Below are 22,091 nucleotides of genomic sequence, written 5' to 3' on the forward strand. Positions count from 1 at the left end.
CAATACAAGAGACCTAGATTAAAATCCATCTCCTCTATACAAGTCCAACTCACATCCATCAATACAGCATCGAACACCAACCAAGCTCAACAACTTCTTGATCTTGGACTGTATTGAGTACAAATCAGTGGCTGCTGCGTCCTCACTCCGTCGTAGCACTAATCGATCCATCAAGTATTTGATCAACTCTGACTTAGTAATGTACATGTTTATGGGTATGTCGACTAGACTGATCTCCGGCTTGATTACGTAGACGAGACGTAAACTCACGGTAAACTCGTTTGCTGGCTCGTACTCTTTGTCGGAACCGTTGCTATCCACAGAGTCATCTCTAGTTTGGTCTGCAGCATCCACACCCCCAGTTGTGACTTCAAACTCAAGCTCACAATTGTACGTCCTTGATTCTTGGGTTTCCTCATCGTCACTGTCTCGCCTTCTCTTATTCTTGGGTTTCCTCATCGTCACTGTCTCGCCTTCTCTTATTCTTGGGTTTCCTCATCGTCACTGTCTCGCCTTCTCTTATTCTTGGGTTCTGGCTCAAGTGGCTGTTGTGGAGCTGTCGCTGCAGCCTCGATAACAAATCCCAATTCATGCAATAGCTCAGCCATGTGCTGTCCCAATTGTGCCATTGCTCCTTTGTCGTTGTCTTGTCGCTCAAGTGGACTACGCGAAATAAATGCAGCCATTGTGGACGATGATTCTGGGGTTGGCCATGTGCGGAAGACATTTTTTCCATGACAATTCAGCAGCTCCTCCACCAGCGTGTCGTGAGCCCACTTTTTTGTTGATTCCAAAAGTGGTGTTGACGTGTGTGGAGATGCGTCTTTGACACGCTGTAGTGGGCTTTCACACCGATCCGAGTGATGTCCATTCTCCGATGTACCCCCCTTCAATAGAAAAGGTATACACACACCTTTCTGATCCTCATCCACAAATGTGACTATTTTTGTATACCGATCATCGTCTGGATCATGCTGCACGGTGGACTTTGTAGTCACCTCGTGTGCCATAGCAAAAACAAGGTTGTGCAATTAAGCGCCGTCGGTGCACTTAAAGGCGCGTGTGGTCTGATCTATTCAAGCGACTTGAAATTAAATGGTGCCTAGCGTATATCATGCAACTCGAAAGGATGTAAGAAATTACATCAATTGTCTTGATTGTCAAAGTTTGTGAACAAAAATGGAATGATGCGACACGCACAAAAGCGATTTTGAAACATTCACTAACAAGCTCAGTTCGTGAAAGGCGCCATAGCTTGGTAGTTGTCCTTTTTGTTTTACTTTATAGAAAGTGGGTGCGAGAGAGGATCCAAGTTTGCACTTCCATTTGTTCTGCTCTGGCAAAGTAGAGACCAATTGGTCTAATGATTATCTAACATATAAACTCCCTGATATCTCTACGACTCCAGTTCATTCAACAGATCAATAACTGGCTCATCAATCTGATAATTTTTAATAAAATCATCACCACTGACATGTGTCACGTTTGTGACGCTCGCTTCCTCATTTGCTGCTTCACTTGCATCTTCACTGGTGTCCCCCTCACTTGCATCTGTAGTATTAGCAGCACTGCTACTCTCACCACCACTGGCTTCTTCTTCAATATCGGCATCACTGCTGTTGTCATTGCCAACAGACTTGCCTTCACTATAGCTAGGGATTGCACTGGTATTATCATCACTATCGCTGGGCGTGGCTGTCTTGTGTAATCTTTCTTGTCTTAATCTTTGTCTTAAACCACTTCTATCAGTATGGAGTTCATGATCAGTGTCAGGTGTCGGGTAGACACCCACATCCTCGCTTGATTCAACAGTGTCAGCCTCACTTGCATTTGCATCACTTTGATAGTCAATAATTTCAGTGCCATCACTTCCATTCGACTCCTCCTCGATAATCAGTTCCATTTCATTTATCGGTTTAACTTCTTGCTTGATAAATGGGCCACTTGCGGCACCCTTATTTTGAAATTCCTGGCTAAGATACGCTTGTTGTTCATCATAATCATCATAATCATCAAATCTCGCCAGATAAGGTTGATAAAACGGGCCCTCCAGTTTAACTTTAGGATACAAGTCCGGCGCATTAAACCCAGATGACGGTGAAACAAAACCAGAGTTATCCAAAGGCGGAACTGCTGCATTCTTTGATCTTCCACTCCATAATCTAAATTTTAAACGAGAAAATGTACTCTTACTAGGCACAAACCTTGTCACTTGATTAACCTTGTTTTGCAAACCAATCGTTATGTTGGCTTCCGTCTCAGCACTCAATGTGAAAAACCATGAAATGAATGAAAAAACAGTACCCAATATCACACCTGCTAGTAACCCAATATAGATGGCTGTCATTATGAAATGGAAAGTTGTTGTGAAAAACAATGTTAGTTGAGCAATAAGCCGCTCAATTTGGTCCTGATTCATGCCTCTATTTCCAAACACCACTGAATATGCTACCAGCAATGCACGTACAAACACACTTGCTCGGTGCTTGACACGAGTCAACGATGGTATCAAGTGTACTTGGTCATTCTTGTCTAATTCTAGGAAGTACCGTGCTGGGAGAATAAAGGGAATCTTGATAAGCGGGGTATAGATACATATTGAGGATAGGTACCCTAGTGGCTGTAATAATATGTTTGAGGCTAGAAAGTAGATGCAATTGAATGTAACGATAAATGGTAATGTAACCACCGTGACCACTGAGGTGAGTGTACTCATTGGGAATAGTGTTGAATGATGGTTTATTGCTTTATTTTTTGCGCACCAAAAACTTTCTACAGATTCAATCGACTCTCAAATTCTTTAAAACCCTAAACTAAAAACTTTCTATGAAATAAAATATAAAAATAGAAAACGCAAACTCATAAGACATATCCTCCTAAGACAACATGCTCAATGGCGCAGATTTGTTATTATTGTTGTCCAAGTTGTTGTCGCCATTACTGGCAGTGGCAGATCCAGTGCTGGCGCTTCCATTACGGTGCTCTGGAGTCCTCGTCTGGTGCTGTTGTGTGCCTGAGGGGGTATTTGTTGTGGCCGTACTATCGTCAACAATAGACATGACGGTGTCACCATCTTGAGTCTTTGCCGCAGCTGCAGCTGCTTCTTCCATCCGCCTCTTCTCCTCCTGCTGCCTCAATTGCAATTTGGGGTACTGTGATTGGATGTGCTCCAAGTAGTACGACCCAAACACGCTCCAGTGGAAGTTGACCAATGTAGCTATCCTTTGAGCAATGTTTTTCATTTCATTATTTGCTGAAGGTTCAGTTGCTGCTCCCTTGTCCTCGGATGAAGATGCAAGAACCATAATCTCGGCCAACAATTCCCTGAAAATTTTCATCTCCATTAAACCATAAACCTCTGAATTTGGTTGAATGTGTTTGACCAACCAGTTATGGCTGAATTCGACCAAATTGCGGGGCAACTCTTTGGTTTCCTTTGGCACAACGTTTTTAACCAATTGCAATGCAATTGATTGGATGTTTTTGGTCCATTTGATGTTTCCATTGTCGTCGGTGACAATTGCCAACACCTCTTGTTGCACTTTGGTGATGTTTGCTGGTGATAACAATTGGGTGCTGGCCCTAGCATTGACAACCAATTGCTTGTACAAAACGACACACAATTGGACACAAACTAATTGACGTACATCAGCTCGTAAAAGAACTAATCTCGTATGATCAAAAGTCAACGTTGAAGGGAACTCGGTGGCCATTTGACGGCAAGATAACAAGTCGATAATTGAGCTGATAACAATTGGCTTTAATGTGGCTTCATTCACTTGTAAATCGCTATAATCGACGTCGGTGGTCTTTTTCACAAACTTCTTGTAAAACCAGTTTAATGAATCATTAATGTTGATCTTTTGGTGGTTGATTAAAGTTTGGAAATAGTCCCGTTCGAAATCGACTGCTGTTTCAATCAATACTGGTCTTAGTATCCTGATTTGGTGATTTGCCACATCCAATTTCATTGCCTCCAAAATTTGGAAAATCATTCTCAATCCACCAACAAGGAAGCCAACACTATTATATGTAGCTGCATCGATAAACTTGGCACTCATTTCCAGTACCCACTGATCCCTCATTGGTGCACAGTGCAGTTTGAAAACGTCACCCAACCATTTGCTCATCTCTACAAAATCAAAACTCCCATGACGCAATTGCTGTACCAACAAGTCGATATCCATAATCTCGGAAACTTGCTGACGATCCTTAGTCGGCAACAACGACAACAATATATCTCTCAAAGTTGTAAACAAGATTGGTAAACGGGAAATCTTGATGGTTTTTGGATCAAGGTTGGGTACAAAAAATTGTTGGCATTCTTTTTGAATTTCCATCCAATACTTGTCAATTATAGACTTTTTCCGTTTACCTCTTTCCCCATCCAAGTTGGGTCTGAATTGTAATTGAGGGTCAAAGAGTATATCGTGTCGTAATTGTGGGTTTTTAAGGATTTCATGCAAGTCAATCTCTTTTAATGATTGAAGATTGATGGGTGGTAATGGTGGAACCGATGATGATGTGGTCGTCGTCGTCGCCGTCGACATTGGTGTGTTATCTTCAGTAACTGCAGTTGTGGAAGTATTATTGGCATGTAAAAATACATTATTATGCTTTTTGCGGTAATGAGGAAAGAATGCTGAGTTGGGGTTATTATAGTTGATGATAGGTAACGATCTCGACCTAAACTTGCGTATGAACTTGGGGGTCTTGGCAATTGCAGTGCCAGATGCTGGTGTTGTAGAAATAGCGGTTGTTGGTTTAGATGTATGTGTTGTGTTACTGGTATCACCTGTTGGAGTACTGGTAGCGTGATGTCCATTTTCAAGTCTTAGGCGTTTGCTAGAATCAGACGACGACGATGATAGTCTCTTTTGACTATTTGAACCAGAAGCTGGTTCCTGTTTCTTCTGTTCAGGTGCGAAAGGGGTTGATGGTGGTGAGTTGGGCATCATTGGTGCAGTTGTGTGAAAATTGTTACCAGACGTGGTTGCACTTGCAGCTTCTGCAGCTGATGGTATGGGGCCCGATGGGTTGACTGGGTTGAAGCACACTTGTCTGAATTGAGCTTGTTCTTCTGGTATTGACGATGCGTGTCCTATTGTTGGAGCAGATGATGTGGTAAAAGGTGACAAGGCTGTAGGAGTAGCTATTGTTGGTGCTGATGTGATACTGCCATGGTGTTGCAGTTGTGGCAGCTGTTGTTGTTGGTGGCGATGCAGACGGTGGTGGTGGTGATGATGATGGCGGTTGTGGTGGTGGTGTGATGATTGTTGCAGTTGTTGCAGGCCTTGTTGCCCCTGTTGCCCTTGGTGTTGTTGTGGTTGCTGCTGTTGTTGGTTATCTTCTGAGTACATGATATACACTTTGCTTTATGCTATTTCCTCTGTTGATGGTGAATAAGTTGCTACTTTATTGTTTGATTATTTGGTTGTGTTGTGGTGTAAATGATGGTGAAATATGAAAGATAAAAGATGGAAAGATGGAAAGATGGAAAGATGGAAAGATGGAAAGATGAAATATGTAATATGAAATTATGAGATAATTAAATGTTGAAAAAAAAAGACGATGTTTTAAAAGGACTGAGAAAAGGAAAAAAAAAAAAAAAGAATTTAATTTAATTTTTTTTCTTTTTTTATGTTTTTCTTTTTTTTGCCTGAATTGTTGTTGTTGGTTTGGTGGTTTGGTGGTTTGGTGTTTATAATGTTTGTCTCTCTAAGGTTGTCTGATTACTTTTTTTTCTCCTGTGTTTGGCTTAAATAAAAAAATGTCTCTCTCTGAAAAAGTCGGTGGTTATATATTTCTTTTTTTTCTTTTTTCTTCTTTTTCTTTTTCTAATGATCAGTTTGGATCTTTGTGTTATCTCCTTCCAGTACAACATTAATGTACTTCTCTCCCCGTCTATATAATTTTTCTCTTTGTTCCGTTTGCCATACTTACCCGTTTGCTAATAAGAAGGAAAAAGGACAAGTGTAACACCAAAAAAATAAATCATGCATAGAGTTGTGGTAAGAGAAGAAGAAAGAAAAAAAAGAAATTATCTGCATCATCGTCATCACTTTACTCTGCAACCACGCAATGATTCATATTTTGTATGACATCTTCTCTGGTGATATAGAATCGCCACCAATTACTAATACGTTAAATCCATAACGCAAATACCGCAACGAAAGCGCAATGACTAATGAACTAATGTAATTCTTCTTACTCTAGCTTTAATACTCTTACAAGCTCGTCAGAAACATTAGCTTAAACAAAGGAATGTAACTGACATTGATTCTTTTGTCAAAGCATCGTTCTTTCTACCGTTTACTTTAAGGCTTTACAATTGCTTAAACCTTTTGCAGAGCAACCACCACGTACGATGATATTTTTTTTTATTTCGCCACTAGATTTTGGCCTACTTGTGCCGTACACATTTCCATAACCTGGAAAAACCCGCAGGAGGTAAACTTTCTTTGCAACACAAAAATTGGTGACACCAATACTGTAGCCAACTTAGTGCGCTAACCAATGCATGTCATGTGACATCTTTTAATGTACAGACATAAATTGCACTTTGCATTGACTTTCACCATCTTGATTAAACCATATTACGTTATTGCTCTTACATTACTTATAGCAACTATTGGCACTGTGAGAGACAGAGAAGCTACATTTTTGTTGGGTATCTTTTTAGACTTTAGCAAAATTTCAGATGAAGATTTGTTACGACACTTTTCTTGTATTACGACATTGATTTTTTTTTGCCTCTCTTCATTCTGCCTTTTATTGTTCTCTTTTTAGTTTTAGTAATTAGTTACGATTTTAGGTTAAATTAATACATTTTCTCTCTACGCACTTTACTATAAAACATTTTCCAATTGAACAAAGTAGTAACGCACTTCATCAATCGTCACCAAAAGGAGCTATACATAGTAAGATAGCAAAAGTCTAGCTTTACTAAAAGAAGCTTATCCAGTATGGCAATCATTGTGTAAGCCTGTGATGTCATAGTCAAGACATTACTAGCCAATTCTAGTACATTCTAGTCAATTCCGCAGTGCTTACTCTTTTATTAGCAATCGATCGATTGTGAGTACTCATTTTGTAGTCGTATTCGAGGAAAGTGGCGGTGGCAAAAAACTCCTCTTCCCACTGCATGACTGTCGACAATAAGGTTGAGGAATCATTGGAGGGTTTACGACAGAAATACCCCACTCTACATTTTTCCCTCACTTTGCTGACTTACATTCTTCTTTACTCCTTTGTGTAATATTTGTTATTTCACTTTTTATTTCGGTTTTATTATATTTTATTTTATTTTATTTTATTCTTCTTTTTGGTCTTTAATTACTATGCAATAGTGTTTATGTAAGAATGTCGACATTTTAGCAGCTAATGTAGATGAAAAGCAGCTTCTATACCAGAAAGGCTGATCATCGCTAAAAAGAGTTGCTTTGTTGGATGCAGTCTCATCTACGTAATCTACCGATTATCTAGACTCTAACACTTGAATGAGACTCTCGTACGAAATAAACGCCATTCAAAAATATTGTACGTTTTTGTTGTCACATAAATTTTCTTCTTTTCTGGTTGAGACGACATTTTAACTGTTGATATGTAAACAAAAAAGTTATTCGATAATAATAGAAATAAAAGAATAAAATAAACATTACCGGGTTTTTTATAGTCCTTTGTTTTATTTTTATTGCCCCTCTCCTCTATTCACCCTTCTGAACCAAACAGAATTTCGCAATTGGTAAGATTTGTGAAACGGCCCGCCCTGTTTCACATAGTTGTACACTATATCCACAAAATATGTTTAGTAGTTTAAGCGTGTGCAAGCAACCTTCCACCTCTTCTTTTGAAAAGTAAGGAGTAATACAGCAAAGTGTATGTCAAAAGAAATCCAAAGACGTAAAATCCAGGGGTGGGGAGGTTTGGTTTGGTGGGGGTGTAAATCTGAATTGAGAAAAAAAGAAGAAAGCTTCACACACTGAAACAATGTTGTGTCATCAAATGAAGATCACCAGTGTCACGACTTTTAGTGTGTAATCATTATTTTGCGACAATGCGTGACAATCAGACACTAATGGCGACACTTCTATAAGAATAAAAAAGAAAAAAACAAAGAGCATTAACGCGTCATTCGTGTGAGTGTTGACTTCGCCCATCCACTTTATCCGCCCGCCACAAGGGAAAAATCTTGCTATCTAATTTGAAATCATCATTCACCTTTGTTTTGCCACCTTCGGTAAACTGCCCTGATCATGATTATTTTTTTCGCCACCAAGCCCATTGGCTAAAACGGATTCAACTTCGATTGCTTTTTTTTTCTCTTTTTTGTTTGGGTGAAATTAAAAATAAAAACAAAAAAACAAATGCCGGCCATCGTTACACAAAATGAAGAAAAGACCGGAATTAAGTTTCGAAAGAGAATAACGACGCCGAAACAGGGCAAAGGCCCTTGCTTCAACACAAATGCTACTTCAGTGTTGTACAACTTCTTGGTTCCTCCGGCATCTAATGTATCAAGCCTACAGAATCAACTAGCTTATTCGGGACGCATTTGTTTGTTCAAACAAGACAGATTCAACTACCTATAACGCTCGGCCCTTTACTCGGCTGACAATATTTTGTTCGGCCGATGTTTGCGATATTTTAATCCTGTTTGCTGTTTGTGCCGATTATGATCCCAAAAACCACACACATTATTAGCTGTAAAAGGAACGGAGCTATAAACGAGGGTGTTCAAAGCTGTTGTATTCATAAACCCAAATTGCTGCCTCTTATAAACGGGACCTTCCGCAATACAGAGAAATTGTGTATACATTACTTGAGACTAGACAAAGGATATAATACTAATAAGCAAATAATAGACTAGTTAAGGTGTTGAGTTGATATCGGACGTAGACACAAACCGCTGAAACTCTTCATTAGGCTCCCTCAGAATCCAGCATTTTTAAATTTGCAAAATCTTCTTGCATGCATCTTTTCTGATAAATGTGAGCAGAGTCTTCACCAGTGTGATTTTCATGAAAATATGATGGATTAATTGAATCACTTGTTGAACCACTTGCTGTATTTTGTTTCTCATTTTGCACTTCTTTGTAATTATTCAGCTTTAAAAACCTCTTAATCTTACACTCGATGATCCTCATTAGCAACTTTTTCCCATTTCCTTTCCCTTTCCTTCTCTTTATTGTTGTTTGGCAATTATTGCACCTTGATCAGTGATGTTTTGCTGTTTGATACGTAGTAATCTCTTTCTTTCTATTCACGTACTCTGGCATGGCCTACGTCTTTGCTTTTCCTATACACGATGTCTGCTTCTCCGTCGTCTTATTTAGTGAGCTTTTTTATCGTCAGCCTTGAGAGTGTTAACTTGGGTGAGGAGAGGAGAGGAGAGGAGGAAGGAATTTGATGTATTTGTACCTTCGTATATATGTAGTTTTGTGGTAATTGACGATGAGAAGACGAATCGAATTTTACTTAGAATATATCGACTACTATTAACACTAGAAATATCAATGCTGTGTATAGTGTTGTTGTAGTCTGTGTTGTATGTTAAATGTGTATAATTTACTCACAGTTTTGCAACAAAATTATCATGTATTACCAAATAATATAGCAACTAATATCATTAAAGCAATGTATGCCATTCAGCCTGAAAAAAGACTCTTTTTGTAAATCTCATATAAACGATAAGTTCAAAGCTTGGATCCATTGAAATGTCTACTACATGGGATTAGTAATTTCAGTGGCATATTCTGAAATTCTCAAATCTAACGGTTATGAGCTTTAAAAAAAGAAGAGTAGCCTTTGTTGACTGTCATTTGAGAGCAAAATAGATTCGTCTACTCTACAGTGGATCCACACACAGCTTCAGATACGACGCACATCTAGCTTGTCAATTATTGATTCCAACCTGCTTGTATCTACCTTCCCTTTTTAGCTGTGTTCGTAATTAGTAGCTCTTTATGATACCTTCCAGTCTCCTTCTCATTTCATACACCGTGCGATAGCCTAGGACGAAAATTTCAGGTCGCCAACCACTTGATGCCGTGTGTGTATGTGTCTTATTTTGACCCACCCGTATCTGCAACCAGTCCTAATATTATCTTGTGACGTTTATTGTCTCTGGAACAATTATATGCACAAGACACTAAAATAGAAAAAAAAATTTGATGCATCTGTCTACAACGACCTATTGATCCGAAATTCAAAAGATGTGTTGGTTTGCTCTTTTCAAAAGACGGATTCAATTCCACCTTCTGTGGTTAGATCTTAGCTTGTTGCTGTCATTTCTTTTTGAATTTACATAAACAGTTAGATTTTAACTTGACGTATATGCATTGAAGGAATTATCGCGAAGACGCAAGGTCAAGTCTCTACCAACGATGCGTTTGCAAGAGCTAGTTTATCCACTTTCATCCACATTGCACTAAGATGGTGATGTAACTGATTCGCATCGTACTCTTACTTTTGAACAATTATTCAATAGTGTGAAGCTCCTTATATTTCTTTTCTCTTCATCATGCAACAAAACTTTGTCCGCTGGCCACCATTATTTTCAAAAAGAACTATAATCGCAGAGTAATAATAGCTAAAGCGAATTAAGCCATCTTCCTTCAATTTCTACCGTCGGCTTGTCAATTCTGTAAACGGAAACTCGTAAATGATTCTAGTAAGTGGTTCTCACGGCATTCAGCATTTTTTGACACATATGTCGCCGCTAAAGCCCCAGCTGCTAACTGTCTTGTTAAAAGGGAATTAGCCTCTCGTCTTTTTTTTTCAAGGACTGTTCCCCTATTGTCTCATGATTAACCCTAATGAGTAAACGGAAAGATTTACTACTAATCAAAAATAGCACAAACTTGGTGAGTGATCTCATCGAGCGTGCATATATAATAACCACAAACAGCAACTTAGTTAAGTTATATTTTTTATATAGAACTAAACATTAAGAGTAACTGTTGCAGGTACGCATGACCATACTTAATGTGGAGGTCAATTGTATATTAGCAAGACTGGTCCATTCAGCTGAGCTACGCCTCATATGTCTCTTGATAAAGCTCCAACACACGAGGGCTTTTTTCAACTACAAAATATCTTTTGGGATTACACGTAGTGAGTGTCATTCTATAGGCCCATACGCCCGTCAAGGCAAGCTTTGTGTACACAACCGGGCAAGTCTAGTCCAAGAGAGGATTTTCCAATTTTGCGTGATTGTATACCGTTTCATTTACATTGAACCCAATAGTTAACTTTATATCCTTTGAAGTAGATCTGGTTCCATCCGGCTAAAGTTTACTTCCGTAGTCCATTAGTGTAGCAAAAGCAGATCTGTGCTATTGTTGTATATTTATAATTTTGTTTTGTGTTGCCGTATCTGTACAAAAGCTTAATGCATGATGAAAACAAATCAAATGTAACCCCCCATGCCCATCCAAAATATATACCTCGATTAAGATTTCAATTGACGAGCATTTTTGGCGTATATTGTGAGATGTCTTTGTTTACCACCTCTGTGTTTGTGGAATCAGGATATACGTTATTGGCTCATAAGGCACAACATTACTCTTTAGGCTAAGAAAATTTATAAAACTTTGACGCTACAGGGTCCCCCCACCCCCAAAAGTCTTATCCTCTATTAAACTTATTTAGATAATGAGACAGGTCTCACTTTCTATCATAAGCCTTTTGTTTGATTAGACTAAAAATTGTTTAGCGAGTTCGACAATGTTTAGGTTAGCTAAGGCAAAACTTTTAAACACTAGCAAAGTCTTTTAAAGATGGGACAATAAAAAGTCTATGGAGAGCAGTTGCACCCCCAATATTATCTGACAAATAAGAAAGCGCACACATACATCCCTCCCCTTTTTGAATCTTGTGATTCTCCCGATCTTACAGGCAAATCTTGCACTAAAAAAAAAAGAACAGCACATTTCACATTCTACGAAAAAAGCAATAGCACATGACAACGGCCATCTTCCACAAAACGTAAGGGCTTTTGATCTATTTTAGACGATGCAGACATTTGGGGAGAGTGTGACAAGTAATAACTAAGGGCTAGAAAAAATGGCTTACAAGTTCTTTGTCTGCTCTGTCCAAATCAAACGTTCTCGAGGTGAAGATAATAGCAATTTTCCTAAAAATGGTACGATAATTTTTGCTCACTAAAGGGAGGCTGATACGTATCAGTCAAAGAGGCAGTGCTTTATTAGACTTAGGGACAAGCTTATGGTTTAATAGCGGGTACTTTTCTGGTTGACTGCGTCGTTACTTAAAAATTGTTTATATTCGCCGGCTATTTATAGGAATCTGGCATATACGGCGCTAACAAAACAAAATAAAAAAGACATTAAAAATAGTTGTAATTTGGCCGTAGCAGCAATTTTATTTGCCTCTTTGTCAACTTATTGTTTTAAGCATGGAGTTCCATTCAATTATTGGGGGAGATAATGTGGGGGTTGCAGTGTATACACACTACTTGCACGAAATTGTATCTAATTTTAGAAAGCGAATGTCGGGGGAGGTGATGAGTTTTACAAGGAAATGCTTTGTTCTTTTACTTCCTATGGAGTTAAGCTAAGCCTCGTGCTTTTTTTTTGTGATATTTCTTGACATTCATCCGACTTTATAAGCCAACTGTCAAACTGATACGATACTAAAACAGTAGATTGGAATAGACGATATATTTTCTTTGTCGTCTCCACTTCACTCTTTTTCATTCAGGGTTGTTAGTGCCCCTTACTTGTATATATCCAAATTGTCTTTACTGCTGGTGAAGGACACTGTAAAGTGTTGATTTACGAAAATCTCAAACTAAAGAAAAGTTAATTTTAATTCGTATTTGTATTCAAAAGCTTAATTTCCTACATCTCTCTACTTTACAAAATCTAAATTTTAGCCCCTATTGCGCCTTTGGCGATGCGAAAAAATAAGAAAAAAGAAAACAACAAAACAGCACTAGTTAATTATCATTTACCAATTGTCTACTTCTAAGTTCGTCATCGTGCATTCAATTGCTCTCTGAAAATACAGCTAAGACTTGTTTTTGATTCCAAACCTTAATTCTTTCATCATTCCACTCACATAATTGACAATAAAAAGAAGGGAGGCAATTAGTCAAATGTGCATCGGAGATAAACTAGGTAGAGAGAAATAGGCTTGAAACTAGTTGTCAGTTGCCAAGGTAGGATGAAAAAGTCAAATTTAAGAGGAATTACACAAACTGCAAATCTTTCAGATTCATGTTCCAAAAGAGAATTACCCCATCTGGGACATTGTTTTGAGAAGAGGAGGAGACATTGGTAAACCTCAGGATCCTTTAGCCAATTCTGTGGACAGGAAAAGCGGGAGTCTCTGTCGAAGCAAAGGAGGGAAAATAAGTCAGTTGTAGCCACGTGTGACTGATATTAAACCACTCTCTACACTGCAAAATAAACTTCAGATCTCTCAAACGTATGGAATATAGAGATATTATTGCAAATCTATTTTTTGTTATTGTACAAAAAGATGACCCAAAGGTTAAAATTGTTGCAGTAATATCATTCCCGACCCGAGATATAGATCTACTTATAATGCCTTTAACGCTTTTTCTTTCTTTTTCTAGTACTGTTTGTGTGTAGAATCTGTAAAGAAATAGGCAATGGTTCAATTTTTCGATTTCTTTTTTTTATGTTACCGCCTTCTCTTGAGCTTTCTTTTCTCCAGAAACAGAAATTTCTATTACATGACAACAGCACAGGCAGAGGAAATAATGGGCCCATTTTTTGGGAACTTTAGTATTCATTTGGAGAAGTGTAGCAATCTAGCCGATACAAGGGTGAGGTAGGGTGAAATGATCAGGAAATGTAACCACTGGGTAGCACTCATTCCCATCGCCATATTCTGCAAGTACTGTATATTGGGTTAAGAAGCCTTACACAACCCCCTCCTGAAATTTCAAGCATATGCCGTATCAAGCTAACCCTTGCGTGTAGGATCTCATCTGATGTAACGGTTGAAGTAATGGTGCATTTACGTGAAAAAGGAAAAATAATAATAATAAACAGCAAATAAAATTTGCTCTACATGACAATACCACTGAGTTTCATTTCTAGTGGGGGAGCAAAAGCACAATAGATTTCACTGTTTGGCTGCAGTTCTACACAGTAAGAAAGAAAAAAATGATTGACGTCCTTATTGTTTCTTTTTGGCTGGGTTGAAACAGAGAATGAAAAAAAAAAATATATGTAAGGAAGGAAGAAAAGGTTATGCAACTTTCCCTTCCCTTCCATCCTTGCTTAGTTACTGACCTCCTTTTTTTTTCTTTTACCAAAGAGAGTAAAGTAACATGTACATACACCCCAGTTGTTTAATAAAAAAAGTTTTGTTTGTGGCAAATTTAAACTTTAATTTGGAACAATAGAAATTTATTTATTTATTTTATTTTATTTAATTCAGAAATAAACTTTTGTGATATTTCAGGTTTTTATTGGTAGACTCTCAGTACACAAAACCCTCTCACCACCATCCATTGCTAATATTCACCATACAATTTCTAAAACAGAAATATTACCCATCACAAGTCACACCAAGACACAACTTCAGTATCTTCCCTTTTCTCTCATATCCAATGGAAGCACATTTGGCTTATTCTAAATACCACCCACTCCTTTCACTTTTTTCCTTCTTTTTTTTTCTATTTCACATCAGAAAATTGCTTTTCGAGCAAAAGGATTTTTTACACAAAGTATCAACAACACAATCGTCTGACTCTCTCCCTTGTTTGTTTCTGTTTCTTATTTTGCATATCGTAATGACAACTAAGAATGTGGAACTAGCACAAGAGAAATTCCGCCCTGTGTTGTTATTCCTTTTTCTCTACTGCTTTTCTCCTATTGGCACTTTCTAGAATATAAATACCCAACAATATCTCTTCCTTATCTTGATGAGATTTGCTTCTTTTCTTTTAGTAGTCACATTTCACTGCTTTATTCAATTGTGATTTACTGTGGTGTATAAGAAAGCAGCAACCACAGTATATACCATACAGAAAACTAAGTTAGTGTTAAAAATTTTGTCACTGCAAGCACACGACACGACCAAATTTACATAAGCAACTTATATCAACACAAGCTATTTTTATTCACGTGCTGTTGTTCCTTTTTTTTTGGTACCCCTATCCAATTAAACTCCTGGCGGTTAAATTTTTCATACAATCGCCGGAAATATACACCTCGCCAAGACGCAGAAAAGGTTATTCTCAAAAATTAAAAAGCCCATTGAAACTAGCCTCAAGAATATCATTTTTTAGGAGCACCAGCCACACACATTACATACTCCTAACCACTTTTGTTGCCCACCTTCAGTCTTATTTCCACGCGCGACATTCACAGAAAATAGCTTGTGCTAGAGTAGACTTTACAACCGAGACTAAAAGGGCCTGTCCATATTTTTTTGTTCCGTGCGCGATTAGGGTGCCAATATCAAACAATTGACTTAGCCACTGGAATCACAAGCACAAATTGCAAAGCGCATTGTTTTTGAATTGCTATTGACCAAAGAAGAAACTGTGAATTTCTTTTTTCCATCTTCATTGATCTCATTTCACGACTGCTTACGAAATCTTCTATTATAAGTGAATTTCACTACGGAAGGTAAGTTTAACCAGAGAAAAGAAACAAACTGATTCAAGTAATTGCTAAGCTATTATTGAATAGAAAATTTCCCGGTGACACCATTTTTTTAGCCGAGACGCCGAGAACAAAAAAGAATAATCATTCCATTGGAATCCACGAAGTGCAAAACATTAGTGTCTCACTTTTCATTTTTCCACAAAAGAAGCTTTTACATACGCGGAGGGTTAAACTTGCTGAAGCAGGCATCGTCAAAGCAACATTGAAAAGTTGATTACTTCAGTAGATCCAGATAGCTCAAAAATAGACCCAAATCCACACAAGCGTACTTTTACTTCACTAGCTATCAACATTGTTGCAGCTGACGAACAATCCAATAAGAAAGTTTCAACAAGCCACATTTTATCAGCGGAAAATTCAGTCTTTTTTCACATTTTGTGCTGTTATTCTACATTCCATAAAAAAGGAGAGAAAGAAAAAAATTTTTAAGAAATTTTGCAGCAATTTGACATCGAGACTGTCTAAAATTTCAAGTCATACTTCCGCACCTCAACAATTGCACAAATTTAGTGAGACAATAATATACACACTCAATCAGACACCGAAAGAAAGCACTATTTAAATATCAGCTGCAATAAGTTTCTACTTTCGTCAACAGTCTGAAACTTATTCCCACCATCAACTCTCTCTCTCAGATGTCCAAAGTGCTTCATTTAAATACAACACCCTCCAGCGAACCCGAACCCACAATACTTTCGACCTGGTCGTCGACTTCATCAATTAGCACCTTATCATCTGTTGCCACTACTCCTACCCTGTTACAACTAGCCAAACCCACTTTGGAATCTGCACCAATGATGTTGAAAGCTGGTTCAATTAATGATTTGCTCGCAGGTGGTCCCTTTCAACAAGAACAAAAGACTAACGATTCGGTGTTTACCAATTCCGACGTTGCCTTGACCTCATCAGGAAAGCCACAGATTGTATTCATTCACAAGTTATATGACATGTTGAGTAATGAATCAATTTCCAATTTGATTAGATGGGCACCAAGCTCAAACTCATTCTACGTATTTCCTGGTGAAAATTTTTGCAAAGTTCTTGCACAATACTTTAAACACACAAATGTATCTTCATTCATCAGGCAATTAAACATGTATGGCTTCCACAAAGTCAGTGACAACAACAGCTCAGCATCGCCTCCTGAAAGCAAAAACAATTCACGTTGGGAGTTTCGTCATTCGCAAAATCGGTTCAAAAAGGGAGATATAGAATCATTAAAGTATATCAAAAGAAGAAGTTCCAAGACTATTAATGTGCAAAAAGAAGTTGTTGATTTGAAATCAATTCCACATCCAGGAGGAGAATACGCGTCAATGCCAAGGCACTCTGAGAATGAGCTTTCACCATTCAACACTCATTATTCGACACCAAGTCCTTCACAAGCTCCAAGAAATGGATATCCTTCATACCCACATCAAGTACTACAAGCCCCCCTGTTTCCTTCACTCGCACCTGCATTGCAACAACCATCTTTACAATTACTGGTTCAACATATTGACCGTTCAGTTCCGAAATTGAAATCTCCATTGACGCCAGCACAACCACCAACCAACCCACAAAGTGCCAACCAAAGGGGGCCAGATACAATATTGGCATTACCTCATGTACATCAAAGTGGAAGCGTTCAAGACTACATCCATCAGCGGCCACCAATTTCCACTCAGCTTTCGTTTGAAACCAAGAGAACAGATGCAACTATTACTGAAGTTGAATACTGGAAAAAGAAGCATGGTGAATTGACAGCTGATTTTAATACCTTGATAGGAATTATTGAAAAGGGGACCAACGTTGACGTCGAATTTCAAAAGTTTAAAGAATCAATAGCGCTTAGACAACTGTTGCAGAGTCACGTCCATCTCGAGTTCGACGCTCCAATACTTGCTCCTCAGATTGACAAAGCCACAACTTTATCCTCCTACTACCCGCAATACAAACCCAAGTTCAACCCTCCGGTATTGAGACAAAGAGCCGAATCAAAATCTTATAGCCCATTAAGCGCAGCAATGGCACAAAAGGAATACAATCAGTCCCATCAACAAATGAAAATGGATTCCAAGATACCGTCTCTATTAGTCAATCAATCGCAGAGGACGAATTCACTTCCGGGGGTGTTGCCACAGCAGGAGCCAGACAGAATATCGCCAGTAGTCACTAAGACATCAGCGGAAAAGAGAAACTCTGATTCATTGATTGGTGCTGCTCCAAGGCTACCGAGTGTCAATGAGTTGACTATGAATTTGCCTGTGTTTAATTCAGGATTGAATTTCAAACGCAAGCGTTCATCATAATGAGAGACATCACCATTTCCATCCTTTCTGTTCTTTTCTTTACTTTTCAATTCGTGTGGCATTACTTTCTTTGTTTACAATTTATAGCTTTTTTTCATTTATACAATTCTAAGTCTACTTAACATTCATTGCAAGTAATCACTCTATTTAATGGATTGATATAATCCTTCTCTAAATCATTCTTGACGTAAACAATGTAATACGGAGTCGCTGTATTTCCTTCAATGAAATTAAACACTTCAGAATCGGGAACCTCAGTAACCATTTCATCGTTGTACTTTCTAAAAATATTATCTTGGTGAGGATCTTTAATGTATATCCAGTAATGGCCATAACTTGCTTCACCCCGGTGAATGAAAATGGCAAATATTGAGTATCCAACTTGTTTATAATTGTCAAATTGAGTATTGATTTGTTGCTGAATTTGGACAATCCTGGAATCAATATCATCAATTTGATTTTTCAATTTGTTGATTTCATTGGACAATAGTTGAATTGTTGTTGGTTCAACTGAAAGCTTATCGTCATCCCTCACCTTCTTTTCCAAGAATGCCTTTGTAGTGATTAAGCTGTCGATAATATTCATTGAAGCATCTTCGTCAACAGACAAAATTTGACTCTTTCTACCCCTCAACTCTCCAAGTTCCCTCTTCCATTGGAAAACTTCAGCTCGTTTGCCTAAAATAATTTCATCTTCGGTATCCAAATACCGGTCAAGATATATCTTTTCACTGAATGGAATAGGCTCAATACTCTTGTATGCCATTAACTTCTCTCTATCAAACATTACTCGCTGCACATGAAACTGCATAATTTGAGGGAGTTCAGTAATGGTAATGGACTTTTTAGCTGTTCCTTCCTCGAGTTTCACGGTATCCTCATTAAAGTAATTGTCTAACGCATCATAGATACTCTTGGGGTGGTCACTGACATTGATAATTAAGCTGTTGAAGCGCTCTGTCAATACCCTAGCTTGTGATTTCTTTATATCATCATTTGCATCCAATGGCTGTATAGTCTGCTTTGTTTTCCCATAAAATAATTTCTTGATCAAGTCATACTGCTCGCCATCTTTATCCAAATAAGTTGGCGGTAAAGCCAGTTCAATTTGAAAAATCACATTTTCAATGCACTCAGTGACATCCTGTTGCCGACCTATCTCGATAGTGCTTTCAATTTCGTCTGTCGATATTGATAATATCTTTGAGTTTGGGTCTGGCTCTGAAACGGCGGATGCAGTAGATTCCGGTGTCTCAATATCTTCAATAAACTTGTCTGTACTTACTTGTTCTCCAATCATGCGAGACTCAACCATAACTCCGTCAGACTCGGTATTAACTTCTTCATTGTCACCAGCTGTTATTTTATCTCTCTCATCTTTGAATGGATCGCCATCTACTACACTGGTGTCCCCTTCTTCAATCTTGATATCCCCATCATCGTCAGTACTTTTCAGCTCATCAGTGGTACCCTCTTGACTTTGAATGCGCTCTTTAAAGTTAACCGGCTGAGACAATGGCAAGAATGATAAATACGCCAACTCTTTACTAGGCTGGACACACCTCTTATCAGTTGTAATCATCTGCTCAAACAATTTTTTCAATTGGTAAATAAACTGGTTGGAACGACGTATTTCCGAAGGCTCAACCTTGCGCCCTCCAACCTTTCTCGATTCAGTAAACTCTTCCAAATCAAAATCGTCTTCGTCAAAAGTTAACACTAAATCACGCAATGGCTTGATACAAAAGTAATACTGCAATAACGAGTTCAAATAACAGGTATTTCCAATGTTGTCTAATCCAGCTGGCCAATTCTCCGCCGGTAGCAATGACGAATCAACTTTACCCGTTTTGACAAAGTTCATCAAAATCTCTGACTTTCTAAATTCAGCAATTGTCTTCATAGCATATCTCAATTCGCGTATGTCAATCTCGTTCGACAAAGATTTGTTCTGGAAGTTGTTGATAATCTCAAACTCGGACGTCTTTCCATTAGCGTTGAGAAATTCATATGCTTTGGATACCGTCATTTGGTCCAAAGAGGAAACTTTAGCATACTCGGGAAGTTTCGTCTCCAAATAATTTAGCAAGATATAGCTCCTTCTGTTGATGGCTACTGATGCTAAGGCCTTATTTAAGAAAATAATCTCATCGGCATCCGCATTGAATCCGTTCAGTTGTAACAAGTCATCTGCCTTGAACTCGTAAGCCGTAACAACGACATCATCCTCGGTGATTTCTTCAATTTGAAGTTCCAGCAATGCCAAATCCATAGGGATTATTTCACCTGCAAGGAAGCTTTTCAACCTTTGCGAATTTTTCCCATATGATACTGTCTTTAAGTGGTTATTAAAGTACTGGTAGTTTCTTGGATCACTTTTACATTGCTCCTTGTACATTGCAATGATAACTTCATCGTCAATTGAATCAACAGGTGTGCTAGAGTCTATTGCCACACCTAACGTTTGTAATGACGCGATATAATCTTTAAAACCCACAAACTCTCCATTCTGTGATGATTTGCTCAAATATGCATTTAATTTATTAAATCGCGACGGCGTAGCAACAAAATTACTGACTTCTTTCAAAGCATCAACATAATGCAATTTATTCACAGAATCAGATTGTACCGAAAGCTCAAAGCATTTGACTAGCAACTCTTCCTGGAAATAGGTGGATGCACTTAATGTGATGAAAGATGGATACTTATTGGTCAAATTGTTATTGTAGTTGTTAATGCTGGCTGCTTTGTCATACTCCGCGACTATGCCAAATACTCTAGACATGTTATCCGAAAAAGAATAACGTGACCGGTACTCATTCTTTTCAGCAAATAAACGCCTCGCCACATAAATCAATTCGAGAATTTTCCTCATAAACGATTCTTCCAAAGCTGGTGTTTCTGAGAGATTTGGTGGAACAACGGAATCCTGTTCCTCGTTTAAACTAAAAGAAAGTTTTTCAAGTAAAAGATTGGTGTCGATAAAAGTCTCCATCTTTGTGTTTGTTAAGCTAATGGTACGCTGTGGTGTCTGTTTGTATTCGATAGGACCTCTCAATACTTTGATTAGTGTGTTTATACAATGCACGGGAGAAGGTACTAGATCGGCCGTTAACCCAGGGTGGCGTTCAAATGTAGACAAGTACCTACTCTTGATTATACTCTCATTTGTGAGCAGGTCCAACATCTCAGCAGTGAATTCTGGTTCAAAAATAGTTAGCCTGAGTATCTGGTTGTTAGGTGAATTGAAGCTTTTGAAGTAGGCATCATCTATTATCTGATCTTGTTCTTGGTATTCTGCCAACAATAGCTTTAAATCGTGATTACATATTATCTCAGGGGGGATAACATGCCACTGATGCTTGTCCACAACGTTTCCAAGACTAAAGTTTGGTGTATCCTCAACCGATGCTAATCTGAAATGAAAACATCTGTGATCTCTGCTCACCACAATACCACGAACGACGCGAACAGTTTGGTTTGTCTCCTCCATCTTCAGTTCCTCCACCGAAGGACAATAGTCTATAAATTCATTCAATATCAAAGTTTGAAAGCTGAAATGGCTCGAATTGACAAGCTGACTCAATGGATAGGCGTATTCTATAGGTTTATTATTCAATAAGCTAATTCCTAACTTCTCCTTCATTGGAATAGTCCATTTCAAGTCATCAAGTATACGGTTGATTGTTTTGAATGGATAAGACAAAAGCTCAGTATCGGATATGCTTGTTTTCTGGTCCGACTCCGTGTCTCCACGTTGCAGTGCGTTGTACTGTGGTGGATCAGATTGCTGTTGCTTTAACGACCCATCTTCCTCTGTGAATGGATTTGGCAGTGGAGATTGTCTAAATGGGTTCCTAGTGTGAACCTGTGTTGTCGGATCTGTAATTGAATAACTTGACTGATTTGTGAATGGCGAGTCTCCTGAATCTGACGTATCCATTATAATTCCTGATGGTGGATTCGTGCTTGTTGTTGACGACTCCTCGCTCATGAAAATTGACTGGCTTTTTTTACCAATTGGCTAACAAGTAGTAACTGGAAAAGTAAGACTGATCGGGTGGTTTATGTATTCAGCAAAATTAGTTAGTAGGTCACGACCTGCAGACGGATTTTGTGTGTAGGTGTA

The 22,091-nt window shown here is 38.3% G+C and overlaps 5 protein-coding genes across 5 annotated transcripts; 1 reads left to right on the forward strand and 4 right to left on the reverse strand. All coding sequences in view use genetic code 12, as the record gives it.

Moving 5' to 3' along the window:
* Positions 1 to 18: 18 nt before the first annotated feature.
* Positions 19 to 686, reverse strand: CANMA_003022 (uncharacterized protein; the record flags this gene model as incomplete). Its single annotated transcript, XM_051815156.1, has 2 exons — positions 19 to 428; positions 506 to 686. 2 exons carry the CDS (start codon positions 684 to 686, stop codon positions 19 to 21), a joined length of 591 nt encoding a protein of 196 aa, XP_051671353.1.
* A 710-nt stretch (positions 687 to 1,396) lies between these two features.
* On the reverse strand, positions 1,397 to 2,716 carry CANMA_003023 (uncharacterized protein; the record flags this gene model as incomplete). Its single annotated transcript, XM_051815157.1, has 1 exon — positions 1,397 to 2,716. The coding sequence occupies one exon, from the start codon at positions 2,714 to 2,716 to the stop codon at positions 1,397 to 1,399; it is 1,320 nt and encodes a 439-aa protein (XP_051671354.1).
* Positions 2,717 to 2,876: 160 nt separating this feature from the next.
* Positions 2,877 to 5,360, reverse strand: SOK1 (Sok1p; the record flags this gene model as incomplete). Its single annotated transcript, XM_051815158.1, has 1 exon — positions 2,877 to 5,360. One exon carries the CDS (start codon positions 5,358 to 5,360, stop codon positions 2,877 to 2,879), a length of 2,484 nt encoding a protein of 827 aa, XP_051671355.1.
* Positions 5,361 to 16,306: 10,946 nt separating this feature from the next.
* SFL1 (Sfl1p) lies at positions 16,307 to 17,962 on the forward strand (the record flags this gene model as incomplete). The annotated part of the gene is made up of 1 exon (XM_051815159.1): positions 16,307 to 17,962. One exon carries the CDS (start codon positions 16,307 to 16,309, stop codon positions 17,960 to 17,962), a length of 1,656 nt encoding a protein of 551 aa, XP_051671356.1.
* A 118-nt stretch (positions 17,963 to 18,080) lies between these two features.
* On the reverse strand, positions 18,081 to 21,956 carry CANMA_003026 (ubiquitin-specific protease; the record flags this gene model as incomplete). Its single annotated transcript, XM_051815161.1, has 1 exon — positions 18,081 to 21,956. The coding sequence occupies one exon, from the start codon at positions 21,954 to 21,956 to the stop codon at positions 18,081 to 18,083; it is 3,876 nt and encodes a 1,291-aa protein (XP_051671357.1).
* Between the last annotated feature and the right edge of the window lie 135 nt (positions 21,957 to 22,091).

This window comes from Candida margitis, assembly GCF_024628925.1.
Source record: "Candida margitis strain CBS 14175 chromosome Unknown scaffold67, whole genome shotgun sequence".
NCBI classification, from domain to species: Eukaryota; Fungi; Ascomycota; class Pichiomycetes; order Serinales; family Debaryomycetaceae; genus Lodderomyces; species Lodderomyces margitis.